At 60.1% G+C, this 14,352-nt stretch overlaps 2 protein-coding genes across 2 annotated transcripts in view; one reads left to right on the top strand and one right to left on the bottom strand.

Annotated features, from left to right (window-relative positions):
* Nucleotides 1-4,509: 4,509 nt before the first annotated feature.
* On the bottom strand, nucleotides 4,510-9,086 carry MIEF2 (mitochondrial elongation factor 2). The gene is made up of 4 exons (XM_081108754.1): nucleotides 9,021-9,086; nucleotides 7,430-7,582; nucleotides 7,047-7,227; nucleotides 4,510-6,544 (listed from the first exon to the last, which is right to left on the bottom strand). Exons 2-4 carry the CDS (start codon nucleotides 7,574-7,576, stop codon nucleotides 5,490-5,492), a joined length of 1,383 nt encoding a protein of 460 aa, XP_080964880.1. The 5' UTR covers nucleotides 7,577-7,582; nucleotides 9,021-9,086; the 3' UTR covers nucleotides 4,510-5,489.
* A 963-nt stretch (nucleotides 9,087-10,049) lies between these two features.
* Nucleotides 10,050-14,352, top strand: part of FLII (FLII actin remodeling protein) — a 12,614-nt gene continuing 8,311 nt past the window's right edge. Inside the window, exons 1-7 of the mRNA XM_081108750.1 lie at nucleotides 10,050-10,193; nucleotides 11,798-11,908; nucleotides 12,176-12,247; nucleotides 13,324-13,404; nucleotides 13,659-13,744; nucleotides 13,863-14,024; nucleotides 14,243-14,346. Coding sequence (XP_080964876.1) covers nucleotides 10,131-10,193; nucleotides 11,798-11,908; nucleotides 12,176-12,247; nucleotides 13,324-13,404; nucleotides 13,659-13,744; nucleotides 13,863-14,024; nucleotides 14,243-14,346 — 679 coding nt within the window. The 5' untranslated portion in view covers nucleotides 10,050-10,130. The remainder of the gene's footprint in view (nucleotides 10,194-11,797; nucleotides 11,909-12,175; nucleotides 12,248-13,323; nucleotides 13,405-13,658; nucleotides 13,745-13,862; nucleotides 14,025-14,242; nucleotides 14,347-14,352) is intronic.

Genomic DNA, 14,352 nt, shown 5'->3' with positions numbered 1-14,352 from the left:
AAAAAAACCTAATTTTCTGATTAGAAAATAAGTATTTTTTTGCCCAAGCTGGTTTGGCTCAGTGGATAGAGTGTCAGCCTATGCACTGAAGAGTCCTGGGTTCAATTCCAGTCAAGGGCACATGCCTGGGTTGTGGGCTCGATCCCCAGTAGGGGGCGTGCAGGAGGCAGCCGATCAATGATTCTCTCTCATCATATATCAGTGATGGCAAACCTTTTGAGCTCGGCGTGTCAGCATTTTGAAAAACCCTAACTTAACTCTGGTGCCGTGTCACATATAGAAATTTTTTGATATTTGCAACCATAGTAAAAAAGACTTATATTTTTGATATTTATTTTATATATTTAAATGCCATTTAACAAAGAAAAATCAACCAAAAAAATGAGTTCGTGCGTCACCTCTGGCACATGTATCATAGGTTCGCCATCACTGTCATAGATGTTTCTACCTCTCCCTCTCTCTTCCTCTTGGAAATAAATAAAAATACTAGTATGTTTTTAATATCTATCTATATAAAAGGCTGTGTCTGTCCGACCAGTAGCTATGGTCTCACTGACCACCAGGGGCAGACGCTCAACGCAGGGGCAATGACATCATGTAGCAATGCTCGGCTTCCTCTCCTTAACCTCTAGCCTCCTTGCAGTTTCTTCAGCCCAGGAACACGACTTGCTTTATAGCCAGGTGCAAACGTTTTACACTTTAACCAAATGTCTGTGAAGCATTTTCCCATGCCTCATCTCATTTGATCCCCACAGAAGTCCTGGAGTATGTAGATAGGAGACTTGAGGGAATCCTATTTTCATTAGCTGGAAAACGGAGATTTAGAAAGCTTAGAAACTTGACCCGACTGAAAAGAAGTAAGAAATGGTGGACCTTGAAAATGACTTCAGGTTTTCTCACTGCACAGAATATAATCAAACACTGCTTCAGTTAAATATTTTGCACTTTGTTCTCCCTGCGTGATCTGCAATAATAATCTGCTTCGTGTTGATATTTACTGCCGTGTTGCTGACAATTACCTGAAAGAGAAGTTGGAGTGCTTCACTGGGCTGGAAAAAGTTTAGTTAAATCAGAAAGCAGGTCTAATTAAGCAAGTTTGTTCTATATAAAAGGCCATGTTGACTTGCACATGTGTGATACATATAAAGCTCTCGCTGATGCCAATCACAGGCATGTGTTTTGATCTGTTATTGTCGATCGTGAATTTGGTTCACTTCTATTATAGAGAAAGGGCAAATAGCGATATTAAAATATTTCTTCTAATTAATTTCCTTTCAATGTGCACAAATCCATGCACTGGGACACTAGTGTGTGTGTGTGTGTATTTTTTTTTTGAAAAATGCAAATGTGTCATGTACCACGTTGAAGCCCCTTGTTTAAGAACAGGGCAAAAGTGGAGCAGTAGCCCTAGACCAGGGGTGGGCAAACTTTTTGACTCGAGGGCCACAATGGGTTCTTAAACTGGACCAGAGGGCCGGAACAAAAGCATGGATGGAGTGTTTGTGTGAACTAATATAAATTCAAAGTAAACATCATTACATAAAAGGGTACAGTCTTTTTTTTTTTTTAGTTTTATTCATTTCAAACGGGCCGGATCCGGCCCGCGGGCCGTAGTTTGCTCACGGCTGCCCTAGACTATGGGCTTTGGGGTGTGCCTGACCCTGACCCCTGACCCTGGGCATACTGCCCTTCCCATACTTGGAGGAGCTAATACCTGCTCTAGAGCCACTGCAGGCTCCGCGTCTGCTCCCCCAGGCTCCAAGCCTGGCCTCACAGCCAGCTAAGTGCTGAGGTCTCAAAGGCAGGAAGTGCTTTCCTGGTGTGGCTTGCACGCTAGCTCAGAGGCAGTTGTGCTGGAGGTACATTCGAGCCTGCTAAGGTCTTTGAACCAGGGGTTCCTGAGCTGCCCCTGAATTGGCTTCATTTTTCCTCAGTGCAGACCAGGAAGATGGGAGCCACGACACAGGTATCGGTGGTGGGAATAGGAATCGCACCTCCATTTTCCACTCCAAGTAAGATCTTACGAAAGGAGAGTAGGAGAACGTGGGACGTGGCAGTGAAGGCTGATGCTGGTGAGGGGTCGGTCGCATGCTTCTGTCTACTGTCTACGGAAGGCAGCACTTTCCCTTCCTGCCCCGTTCGGCGCATTGGGGCGGTCTTCTGGGCTGCTGGCTGAAGTCCTTTCAGAATGCAGTTTGGCAAGATTCTTCAGGATCTGCACAGCCAGTGTGGCTCAGTGGTTCAGCGTCAACCCATGAAACAGGAGATCACAATTCTATTCCCCGTCCTGGCACCTGCCTGGGTTTCAGGCTCTATTCCCAGTAGGGGACGTGCCGGAGGCAGCTGATCCATGATTCTCTCACCACTGATGCTTATAGCCCTCTCTCGCCCTTCCTCTTGAAATCAATAAAAATACATTTTTTAAAATTAAGATCCGTCAGGATCTGAACAAGTTTGAATGCTTTCCATGCCCAGGAATCTCGTTATGAGGAAGCCCATGCACGCAGACCTTCAGGGCTTACGGCTGGGACAACTGGGCAGGTCACCTTGAGGATGGCTGTTCCTCCAGCGCAGCGGTTCTCAACCTGCGGGTCGCGACCCCTTTGGCGTCGAACGACCCTTTCACAGGGGTCGCCAAAGACCATCCTGCATATCAGATATTTACATGACGATTCATCACAGTAGCAACATGACAGTTATGAAGTAGCCACGAAAATAATGTTATGGTTGGGTCACATGAGGAACTGTATTTAAAGGGCCAGAAGGTTGAGAACCGCTGCTCCACAGATAGGACGTTGTGCGGCTAAGTGTTCTGTTGCTGTTCTCAGCAGCTAAGTGTTTCTGAGGGGACATTCTCAGGTGTGAAGTACAAGGAACTGTTTCCCATGCAGGAAGATTATGCCTGAGTTACGCGGGGACATTTGAAATCCGTGAGCTCCTGTTGGCCATTTCCATGACTTTCATTCCGAGCAGGTGCGGGCCTCGGCCCTGGGTAACGCTAAACCAGGCCAGGACGCGGACTGCCGGTTGCCCACCAGTCTTAGTACACGACGTTCAGACAGACGCACCTGGCGCGGAGCTGGAATTGTCCTTGCGTCAAAGGGCATCTGTGCAACGGTAGCAACAATCCCTGCTGCTGGCACAGACCAGGACTGAGCCTGCCAGACACAAGCTCCTGCGAAGGCTTCTAGCAAAATGGTGATTTGTTTCCGGCTCTCGGCTAGAAACTCAAGTCCCAGATGTTAACCGTGTACTGGTGATGTAACCACAAACACCTCATTTCTCTTTTAATTCATCCCCGTCTTACTGAAGTTACGGTGTGTGAGGGTTAATTCGGAGCTACCTCAAGCAGGAGGCCTCCCCAGAGGGGACCACACGTGGGGTGCGGTCACCTAAGAAGGGGCTCTGAACCGCCGCCCCAGCCACGCCCAGGCCAGCTCAGCAGGACACCAGTTGTCCTAGGAGCCCGCCATGGTCAAAGGCAGCCTGGTGGCGGAGGCACCCTTGTGCTTGGGCTCTGTGAGCGAGACACCAACGCCCCACAGTCTCTGGTTTGGGAAAGCACTTCATTTTTGGCCAGGCTCTGGGCTAACGCTCCCCCCAGCACTTGCTCCTTGAGCCACCCTAGGAAATAGGGGTTATGATGAGAATCCCAACGCACAGCCTCTGCCTCCAGCCTGTTCCCTGGCCACCCCTAGGCTGCCATTACAGCTGCTTAAGGCTCTCTTTGCACCAGCTCCTGAGACAAGTTATCTGAATGGCCCTCAGCTAAGCCAGTCTCCTGACCTTTGACCCTTGTCATAGCCTGAGTGGCAGCCATCATAACCTCCAGAGGCAGCCCAGGACCCTGTCCCATTTGGCAGCCCTTGGGTGACTACCCAGGAAGTACACTGGGATGCGGAGAGGAGGGGAGAAGCAGAGCCTCGTCTGTCATCTGCTGACACGGGAAGCAACCCCCAGCAACGGGGACCCTGACGCACTCGCTTGCCGTCTGGACAGGGAGGTAGGGAAGTCGCATTTCTCTGTCACTCCTGGCGAGAGGCAGCTGCAGCTGGAGGAAGTGCTGGTGGGAGCGTCAGCCCAGAGGGTGGCACAATCCCGAAAGCACAGGGGCTTTGAATAAAAAGTTCAGGCTTTGGGAAGAAACAAAACCCTGTTGGTTCCCATTACAAAAGCAAGGCATTGCCGAAACCGGTGTGGCTCAGTGGCTAGAGCGTCGGCCTGCGGACTGAAAGGTCCCGGGTTCGATTCCGGTCAAGGGCATGTACCTGGGTTGCGGGCACATCCCCAGTAGGAGATGTGCAGGAGGCAGCTGATCGATGTTTCTAACTATCTCTCTCCATTCCTCTCTGTAAAAAATCAATAAAATATATTTTTTTAAAAAAAGCAAGGCATCACACCAGCAACCTTGTCACCTCCCTCCATATCACCCCTCCAGGTCCATTCCCAGCCCCTGGCCCAGCTTCCAGAGCTCCCAACAGCTGCTCATGAGACAGCACGCGTCACACGAAGGCTTGTTTTCTTTTATTCTTGTTTACATTCTTTGAGGCATAGCTCGGCTTCAGCAGGAAGGATGCCCAAGGCAGGAGGACCACAGGGAAGGGGCGGTCGGCCCTCCCTTTCCTAGCCCTGACCTCTGCCAGGCTGCAGGGAGAGTGCAGGAGTCAGCTGAGCTGTCCACGTGGCACTGCCCAGGCCACCTGCACCGCAGGCCTTCCCCGGAGGGCACAGCCTCTGCTCTCCGGCTGGCCCAGTAGCAGCTAGCGAGACACCCTTGGCTCTAGGCAAGGCAGGAGCACAGAGCCCTGGCTCCCCCGTGGGGCAGGGGCTCTCGCAGGGACCTCCAACAGCCGAAGAGAAAACTCGCCAGATGGAGGGGAAAGGGCCTTCACAGGTGTGAGGTGGGCAGCACCCCAGGCTGAGCCCCCACTCCCGGCTGGAGGAGAGTTCAACAAGCAAACTAGACCACAGACGACATCAGGAAACTAAGTCAGCCAAAGAGCTGCGTTCCATTCCACGGGTGCCAGGGGACTCCGGCCCATGGGGCATGAACAAACACCTGGTATTCACCATCCTGCACCAGACCCTACAGATGCCTGGAGCTGGCACCCAAGGAAAGCACCAACTCACCCTCAACAGAACGACAGAGCCAGCCTTAGCCCCTGCCTGCCACAGCAGCGCCATCTGCTGTCAGGGGATCCTCTGCTGGTGATGATGGACCAGGCCCAAGGTCCAGGGGTCGGCCCAGAGGACTAAGGGAGTGGGTGTGAGTGGCTGGCATTCCAGGCTGCCTGAGAGGCAGTGCAGCCCAAGCGCTCCGAGATCGGAGGGTCCGAGTGATGGCTGCCTCTGCACATGCTAACCCCGTGGCCTTAGCCAACGCACCTTTTTTATCCTGGCTGAAAGCAAAAGAAAGGATGCTCTCCAGATCCCTGGGAGAAGCGTGCAGCTCACCAGCATCAGAACACACGCAGCCTGCCCTGCCCCATCTACAGCAGCCCCTCGGGGGCCTGGAGGCCGAGGTACAGCACGTAGCCAAGGTTGTCGATCTCCTCCTGGCACAGGCTGGCGAAGAGATTCACACCAGGGTTGAAATGGCAGGGCAGGCTGGCCCGCTCCAGGCTGCCGATGAGCAGCTCCACAGCCTGCAGAAAGCGCTCCCCCAAGGCCTCCTCGGCCCAGTCCACCTCCTCCTCTCCCAGACGCAGGACCACCTGGGTGAGGTGGCCCCGGCTCAGCTGCCTCAGGGCCGGATGGCCGCGGCAGACACGACACAGTAGCAGCAGCAGCCGCCGGCGGGTCCCAACCTCACAGCCATCCAGAGCCCGCAGCCTGGCAGCCTCCGCCGGGTACAGATCCTGCAGCCAGAGGTTCCCAGCCGGCCCCTCCAGGGGCCAGGCCACCAGGAGCCGGTCTTCAGCGCTGGCGCCAGTGATGGCCAGGAGCACAGCGACAGTGAGCTCCAGGCGCTCATGCTGCACCTCGAGCAGCAGCTCCTCCGAAGCCACGCTGGGCCAGATCAAGCACCCGAGGAGGCTGCCAATGACTGGCCAGTTGACGGAGGCGGCCAGGGCCTTGCGAAACAGCTCCAGCAGGACACGGGAAGAGAGGTAGCCACCCACCAGGAAGCGGTCCCAGGGGCTGCTTCCGCGGGGACAGAATTCAAGCTGAGTCCTACGCACAGCCCAGCAGCGAGGGTCCCTGGCCACAGTGTCCATGCCAGGTACCAGGCTCCACAGACCCGGCTCCAGCACCAGGGGTACCAGGAGACGCACATCGTCAGCAGCCCCTGCCTGCAAGCCATCATAAAGCGGCCCCCCAGGCACAAGCACCCCAAAGGGCAGTTCTGGGAACTTGCTCCGCAAGTAGGCCTGCAGCTCTAGGGCAATGTCGCCAACCAACTGTTTGGCCAGAGCCACGTGGGACACTGGGATGCTCACGTGGTCTCGCTCGAACGCCAACAGCTTCTCCTGGAATGTCAGGCACAAGAGTCCTGGGGAGGCAAGCTGAGGAGGCGACTGAGGGCCCGCACCGGCAGGCCCCTCTGCAGAGGGAAAGGGCCAGGGAACACGTCAGAAGGCCCTGGGATGGGCCACGACACCTCCCCCAGGCTACCAGGTGTGGACTGGCCCCGGGCCTCATTCCCCTCACCTGTAAAAGACCAGCTGAGAAAGAGCACCCCGCCAAGTCCTCACGTAGAAAGACTACGTTGATGACAAGTTCTCACTGCCTCAGCTCCCCAGCTCTTTGGGACCAAAACAGCTCATGCAGAGTGCAGGGCGGTCCTGGACCTCGGTTTCCTGACCTGAGGCCCCCGTATCAGAAGGCTACTGCCCTACTGTGATATCACCCCAAAGTCCACATGTCCCAGTGGTTGGCCGAAGGGCAGAAAAACACACCATGAAACATGCAGGGAGCCCACACCCCTGGAGGGAGAGGGGCTTGCACAGGGCACAGTTGGTCAGTGGCAGAGCCTGGGCTGCATCTCCTGAGTGTGACCACCAAAGGGGGACCCACCAGGTTAGAGGGGAAGGGGTGCCATTCACCTGGGGCAAACAGTGAGGGGACTGGGAGCAGCATAGGCTGGCTGGGGGCAGCCAGTGAGGGCCGGGGCTGTGGGCGTGGTGCGGCCTTGAGCAGGCTCAGTTCCTTCCAGCTGTCCTCCAGGCTCGTGGCGTCTGCCTTGGCGTCATCCTCGTCCTGCGAGCTGGCAGCCCTGTCAATGAGCTGCAGGCAGAGTGCACAGGTCAGCGCACCTGAAGCCTGGGCAGCACAGCACAGCCCAGGGCAAAGCCAACAAGCTTGCTGGGTAGAGAAGCAGATGCCAGCCGTGGGCAGTCCCCAGCCCCCTCCCAGGGCCCCGCTGCAGGCCCCAGCCCTGTGATCCTCCCCTGGGAGCCCCAGGTTCACTGGTCCACCATGGCCTTACCCGTTTCACAGCCAGGGTGGCAATACCCAGCACGGCAGCCCCGCCCACACCCAGCACCAGGCGGGCATTGGCCAGGAGGAAGTTCACAGCACTGCCCAGCATGTCGTCGTCATGCCGCTTCCCCCGTTTCTGGAAGAACTCTGCCATGTCTGCCTACAAGAGAGCCAGGGGGCAGGGACCACTGAGTATGGGGCAGCCAGGCAGACGGGGCAGGCGTGGGTAGGCACTCCGGTTGCCATCCTCCTGGGGTCCCTGGCTCAAGCCCACAAGGGGGTTCCTGAGAGTTTCAACAGAAAGAGGCCACTCACAGGACTTCTTGTGAGGAGAAGGGGGGCTGCCTGAGCCCCCTTCCCCAAACCTGCAAACAACCTACCCCACCCCTGGACAGAGGGGCTCACACAGAAAGTGCCTAAGGCAGGCCAGAGAAGGGCCCAGCACCCCGACCCCAGGATTCTGACATCCCCAAAGACCCCTAAGGAAGGTCTTATCGTCACTCCAGTTTTACAGAGAAACAGGCTGCGGGCCAGTGAGTCGACAGCACGTGCACCGACGACAGCAAGCCCCCAGGGTCTAGCCCCCCAGAGGCCCCGTCAGGCCCTAGAGGCGCCTCGCGCTGGTTAACTAGGGCGGGCACCCAGGAGGAAGCAAGGCCCATGAAACCCACGCCCTGGGGCCCAGACAGCCTGCCCTGGAGGGCATCTCAGTGTGGCCAGTCACCTCCACATCTCGACAGAGCAGCGCCAAGGCAGAGCTGCCAAGTCAAGGACGGGCGGGAGATGGCCCGGGCTGCCTGGCAGTGGGCGTGTGACAGCGGAAAAGGCTGCACTCAGGCTCCAGAGGACTGGCCGCCTCCCGGGCTGGGGACCCGGGCCGGGGAGCTGTCCCCGCGGTGGGGACCCGAGCAACAGGGAAGGTCGGCGGCTCAGCTTCCAGGGGCCGGCAGCAGCGAGGAGGGTGAGAGGTGAGGAGCCCAAACGGCGGCTGCCGGCCTCGGGCTCCGCCACAGGGACTCCTGGCCTCAGGCCCTGAGAGCCGAGGGTGTGTGACCCAGGGCCAAGCCCAGGGACCGGCCAGACACCAGGCAGAGCCGCCTGAGGGCACCTGAGCGGTGACCCTGAGCTCAGGGCCAGCTCTGCGGGCACCAAGGGCTGCTGCCCTCCCTGCGCGGCTGTGGGTGCCAGGGCTGCTGCCAGGCGAGGAGAGGCCCGAACCACGTGGGGACCCGCCCCCCCCCCCCCCCCCGCCATGTCCCAGGCTCTGAGCCCTGGGGCCCGGGTCGGTCAAAGGAGCCAGGAGTCCCCTTAGCACCCGCGAGGCGCGCTCCCCAGCTCCGCCTGCCCACCCTGGCGGGTCCCGCAGGCCCATCCGCAGCCTCCAACCCGGGAAGGGGAGGGCGGACAGGCGGTTAAAACAGCCCCCGGCGCCGCCTGTCCTCTCCCCTCGGCCCAGTCCAGCCCGGTTCACAGGGGGCACGGGGCCCGGGGAAACTAAGTGGGGCCGGATTCGAAGCCCAGCTTGGAGGCCCAGGCCATCTCCTCCTTCCTCCGCGAGGCCGCGGCCCTGACCGGCGTCCCGCTGGCAGCGGCCGTACCTGCGTCGTGGCTTCAGCGCACCGGCCTCAGCGCATCGGCCGGCGGACGCCCCGCCGCCCGAAGATGGAATCTGAACCCGGGAACCGACGCCGACTCCGAAAAACACGCAGACGAGCAGGCCCCGCGTCCAATCAGAGCGCTAAAGACCCGCCGTCTCTCCGAAACACGGAGCGACTCATCCAATGGCGGGCAGGCCACGCCCCCTTCGGGTTGCGCGTCCCTGGGGGCGGGACTTTCTGGTGCGCCCGGTCTTAAAGGCGCCGGGCTACGTTCCGAGGCGGGCAGCGCGGGGCGGGGCCCGCCCCCCGCCCCCCGCCCCTCCCCGGAGCCCGCAGGGACGCGCGGGCGCCTGTAACTCGAGCCTCCGCTGTGGACGCTCTGGGCCCACATTCTTTCCCGGGGCCGGGCGGCCGCGCGGTCGGCTGTCAGGTGACCCTGAGGTCACCTCTGCGAGAGGCCCGCCTGGTGGCCGCGCTATTCTTATCTCTTGGCCGCGGAGCAGTGACTCGGGAGGCCACCCCCGCCGCTGCTCCGCGCGGGCCCTTGCGCCCGAGAAGGATCGTGCTCAGCCCGTGGCTCACTCGGCGTTTATTTACCGGGGCCGCTGCCGGCGCAGGGTGTGATGTAGGGAATGTGGACTGCGAGCGGGGTGACAATAACGCGCACCGACCGCGCGCCTGCTGTGTGCCGAGCTGCACCGGCGGCCCCGTGTGTTCCGGCGACAACCTTGGAAGCATTTCCAGGGAGAGCGGCCGGCGCCGGCCGGGGCTTGCCGGGCGCTCGGGGACCTCAGGCCCGGCCAGGCTTCGTCGCCACTGCGCCGCCAGGGCCCGCGGGCGGGCAGACCCCGCGCAGCTGTGCCCGCGTCCCCTCGGCTGCGTCGCCCCGCGGCGCCCGGACCCTCGAGGCGCCCCCCGTCCTCCAACAGACGGGGAAACTGAGGCCGGGGAGGCGGCGGCGCAGCCCGCGACGCGCCAGGGCGCCGGGCTAGAGGGGCGCGGCCCGGGCTCCGCCTCTCCGCCGCCGGGGGCGGGGTGAAGGGCGGGGTCGGCCTGGCCCAGCCCGCGGCGCTCCCCGCACCCCGGCCGCCCGGCAGTGAGCGCGGCGCCATGGAGGCCACCGGGGTGCTGCCGTTCGTGCGCGGCGTGGACCTCAGCGGCAACGACTTCAAGGTGAGCTGGCGCGGCGGGCCGCGCTCCCTCCTCTCCTTCCGTCTCTCCCGCCCCGGCCGCCGGCCCCTTCCTGCCGCGCCCGCCTCCGGGCCTGGGCCGCCGGACCTGGGCGGGGCCGGGGGGCTCTCGGGGGCTCGGATCCCCGCCGCGAAGGACCCCCTCGGCCTCCTTCCAGGCCCGCGGAGGTGGTGCCCATCAGGCCCCGACTCGCCGCCGCGCAGCCGGCAGCCGACTGCCCCCGCGTCTGAGCCCCGCCACCGCCCGGTTCCGGTGCGATCTTGGGCAAGTCACTTCCCCTCCGGGCCTCCGCGGCTTCTCACCCGCGAGGGGCTGAAAAGCCACCCTCTGGGAGGCCCGGTGAGCCGGCGGGAGAGCGGCAGGAGCTGCGGGCGGCTGGCGGATAGGCCAGGGCCACCGGAGCCTGCGCCCAGCCGGCCCGCCACTTGGTGGGTGAGGCCGCTGGAGCGTCCGGGATGCGGTGGGCAGGGCCAGTGACCGGAGGGGCGGGCCAGGAGGGGGGGAGAGCTGGCCTGGCACAGGAGGGTCAGCCAGGATGGAGCGAGGGGAGTGGGCAGGCTCGGCTGGAGTTAAGTGTTGGGGAGCCAGACTGCGGGCCAGGCCTGAGGAGGAGGCAGGCTCTTTCTGCATTGATCCATCATGTGCACACACCTCTGACCCACGCACAGGTGACCACCACGCTCCTCTGCCCCCATGTCCACCCCGCTCACCCGGGGTCTCCGTGTGTCCTTCCCAGATTGAAGTCTGAGTCCCGGCTGGGAGTGTGCTGTGTGGGGAAGCCGGCGCCAGCCAGGCCCTGGGGGCATATGCTGCCAGGCTCCCTGCCGTTCGGATTTGGGGGCTGAATGACCGAGGAGGCAGTGCCTGTGTAGGGGGCAGCTGGGGCCTTGCACTAGCGGTTTGGATCTTACCACAAATGGCTTGCAGGCTGAGGGCAAGGTGAGGGCACAGGTAGGACCTAGGCCAGTGATGGCGAACCTTTTGAGCTCGGCGTGTCAGCATTTTGAAAACCCTAACTTAACTCTGGTGCTGTGTCACATACAGAAATTTTTTATATTTGCAACCATAGTAAAACAAAGATGTATATTTTTGATATTTATTTTCTATATTTAAATGCCATTTAACAAAGAAAAATTAACCAAAAAAATGAGTTCGCGTGTCGCCTCTGACACGCGTGTCAGAGGTTCGCCATCACTGACCTAGGCAGAGGCTCAGGGGGCACCCCCACTCGGTGGTGCAGGCAGAGCCTGGAGTGCTGGGTGAAGGCGTTTGAGCCAAGCTGAGCGCACAGGTGGGTGCTGGAGATGTCACCTGGAACTAGCCAGTTCCATCCAGATCCTCCAGCAAGAGGCGATCTTAGGCCAGCAGCCATCCTGATGATTAGTCATTCCTCACAACACCTGCCACGAGGGGCTTTTACGAGCCCTCTTTTATGGAGAGGAACTGAGGCACCGAGTGGCCAAGTGCCTTGTCCGGGTCACACCGTCTGTTGCTCCCAGAGGTTTCCATGGGCAGTTGGGGGCCATAGAGGGTGGTAGAGCAGGGACGTTCCTCTCCAGACCAGCCTCACCACCAGTGTCCCTCAGGGAGGCTACTTCCCTGAGAATGTCAAGGCCATGACCAGTCTTCGGTGGCTGAAGCTGAACCGCACCGGCCTCTGTTACCTGCCAGAGGAGTTGGCTGCCCTGCAGAAGCTGGTAAGGAGCTGTCAGTGGGCAGGGTGGGTACCGTGGGGGCTGGGGCAGGTGGACAGAGCAGTCCAGAGATGACAGAGAACGGTGTTGACAGGCCTGAGCAGAGCTGGCAGAGGGAGGTGCTGGGTGTGTGCGGGAGTGGGCTGTAGAGGTGGACTGGGCCTGTGTGGCCGAGGGACCCCTGAATGGTGCAGAGTCATGGTGGCAAGTGGAGACTCCATAGACACCCCAGCCCCCCCACTGAGTCCCTGCCTCTTCGTCCTGGCCCAGGAGCACTTGTCTGTGAGCCACAACAACCTGACCACACTCCATGGGGAGCTGTCCAGCCTGCCATCTCTTCGGGTGAGTGTTGCCAGAGGCCACCAAGCTTGGGGGTGGGGACTGGAGTGAAGCCAGGGGCATGAGGGCAGGGCCAGACCCCAAGCTGGGCCATCACCCCTGCCCACCCCATGTCCTTCCTGAAGGGGAGAGAATATAATAATGTCCTGTGTTAAGGAGCCTCTGGGTGAAAAAGAGAAAGTATCCAGAAGTCCACCTACTTGGGGCAACGACTACAATAATAACAACTGGTAGTGGCTAAGCACTATTCCATGTGGGTTTTCCATATAATCCTGACCTCTGCCAAGTTCACAGATGAGAGCATTTGCCAGAGGTCACGGAGCCAGGCAGCGGGAGAGCTGGGGTGGGGGCTTGGCAGAAGGGGCGGTGGTCAGTGCGGCCTGCGTACACTGCTCCTCTTCATGGAGCTTCCGGTAGCCCAGAGCACAGGCTCGGCCAGACCTCTGGGGCCTCGGCAAAGGCCGTTCCCACCCAAAGCCAAACCCCGAGGTGGTAAGGACTCAGGCTGCTTGAGTTCCAATCAGCTCTGCCACTTCCTGCCCGCGTGACCTCAGACAAGTCCCTTCCACTTTCCGGGGAGGTTCCGGCGGGAACTGCTGTGAACACCAGGTACCGCACAGACGGGTGAAGGAGAGGCGGCCACAGCCCGGGCCCTGCTGTTACTTGTAAATCACAGCACCATTCCCCGCCGACCCCCCCCCCCCCCAAACTCTCAGCACATCTGTAATACGAGGTGTCAGTCCTAAGGGGAGAACAAACAGACTCACTCAGTCCACACTGGTCTCTCTGGGCCAACCCCTCCCTGTTCTAGAAGCCGACTCAGAGCTACAGCCCTGTCTTGCCCTCTGGAAAGGAGAAGAAGAGGGATATTCTATCAGAAAAGGTTCCCTGAGAACTGGGCTCTGGGGCCCATATGAGCTGGGCTTTGAGGCGTGAATAGGAGCTCATAGGGAGAATAGGAAGACCCTGCCCAGTGGAGGGACTGTGTGCAAGGCCGGGGGAGCACTCAGGCCTGGCCTCCAGTGAACTTCCTGAGGGGCGGCCCTCCCTGAGCTCTGCTTCTCCTGGTTTATCCCCAGGCCATCGTGGCTCGAGCCAACAGCCTGAAGAATTCGGGAGTACCCGACGACATCTTCAAGCTGGATGACCTCTCAGTCCTGGTCAGTGGCTGCCCACCCACTACGACGGTCCCTAAGGCCATTGTTGTCCCATTTTACAAATGGGAAACCTGAGGCTTAGAGTAGTCAGTGCCTTGCCCAAGGTTCCCCAGGGAGTCAGATCCTTAACCTAGGCACCCTTCCTGCCAGGGTCTGGCTGTCTCCCTTTGGCCCTGAAACCCCCACATCTGCTCCCCTCTCAGTGCCCGCCTGATCCCCCAGCCTGACCTCTGACCTGACCTTATCCCCCTACCCAGGACTTAAGCTACAACCAGCTGACGGAGTGCCCTCGGGAGCTGGAGAATGCCAAGAACATGCTGGTGCTGAACCTCAGCCATAACAGGTGCCTGTCAGGCCGGGAGGTGCGTGGGGTGGGCCACAGCACAGGGGCAGGTGGGTCCAGGTGGGCATGCGCTGCTGATGGGTTGCCTCACTGCCCTTCTCCCGCCCTCCTGCCCCAGCATTGACACCATCCCCAACCAGCTCTTCATCAACCTCACTGACCTGCTGTACCTGGACCTCAGCGAGAACCGCCTGGAGAGCTTGCCCCCGCAGATGCGCCGCCTGGTGCACCTGCAGACGCTCGTGCTCAACGGGAACCCCCTGCAGCACGCACAGCTACGGTCAGCGGCGCTCGCCACGCCCTCCAGAACCCAGCCCTGGGGAACCTGGCCCGCCCCTGATTCCCAGTAGCCCTGACCCTTCCCATTTTGGGTTTGGTGTGGGCTGTGTCCCCTGTGTTGTCCACCTCACCCCACAACTGTCCTTGACCTTGTCCCTTAGGCCCTTAGTCCTGTGCCCTTGCACCTTCCCCTGGCCTGACCACCCCCTCTCCCTGCAGGCAGCTCCCAGCTCTGACGGCCCTGCAGACCCTGCACCTCAGGAACACCCAGCGCACCCAGGGCAACCTCCCCACCAGCCTGGAGGGCCTGAGCAACCTCTCAGGTCGGC

This window comes from Myotis nattereri (assembly GCF_964212035.1).
Source record: "Myotis nattereri genome assembly, chromosome: 16".
Classification (NCBI taxonomy): domain Eukaryota; kingdom Metazoa; phylum Chordata; class Mammalia; order Chiroptera; family Vespertilionidae; genus Myotis; species Myotis nattereri.
Note: the sequence above shows the minus strand (reverse complement) of the source record. Positions and strands in the feature narration are given on the sequence as shown.

Coding starts and splice junctions, on each gene's coding strand:
- MIEF2 (XM_081108754.1), bottom strand. CDS start 7,576: ATGGCAGAGTTCTTCCAGAAACGGGGGAAGCGGCATGACGACGACATG. Junction 7,228..7,429: donor CCACCCTGGCTGTGAAACGG/GTAAGGCCATGG, acceptor CTCTGCCTGCAG/CTCATTGACAGGGCTGCCAG. Junction 6,545..7,046: donor CCCCTCACTGTTTGCCCCAG/GTGAATGGCACC, acceptor TTCCCTCTGCAG/AGGGGCCTGCCGGTGCGGGC.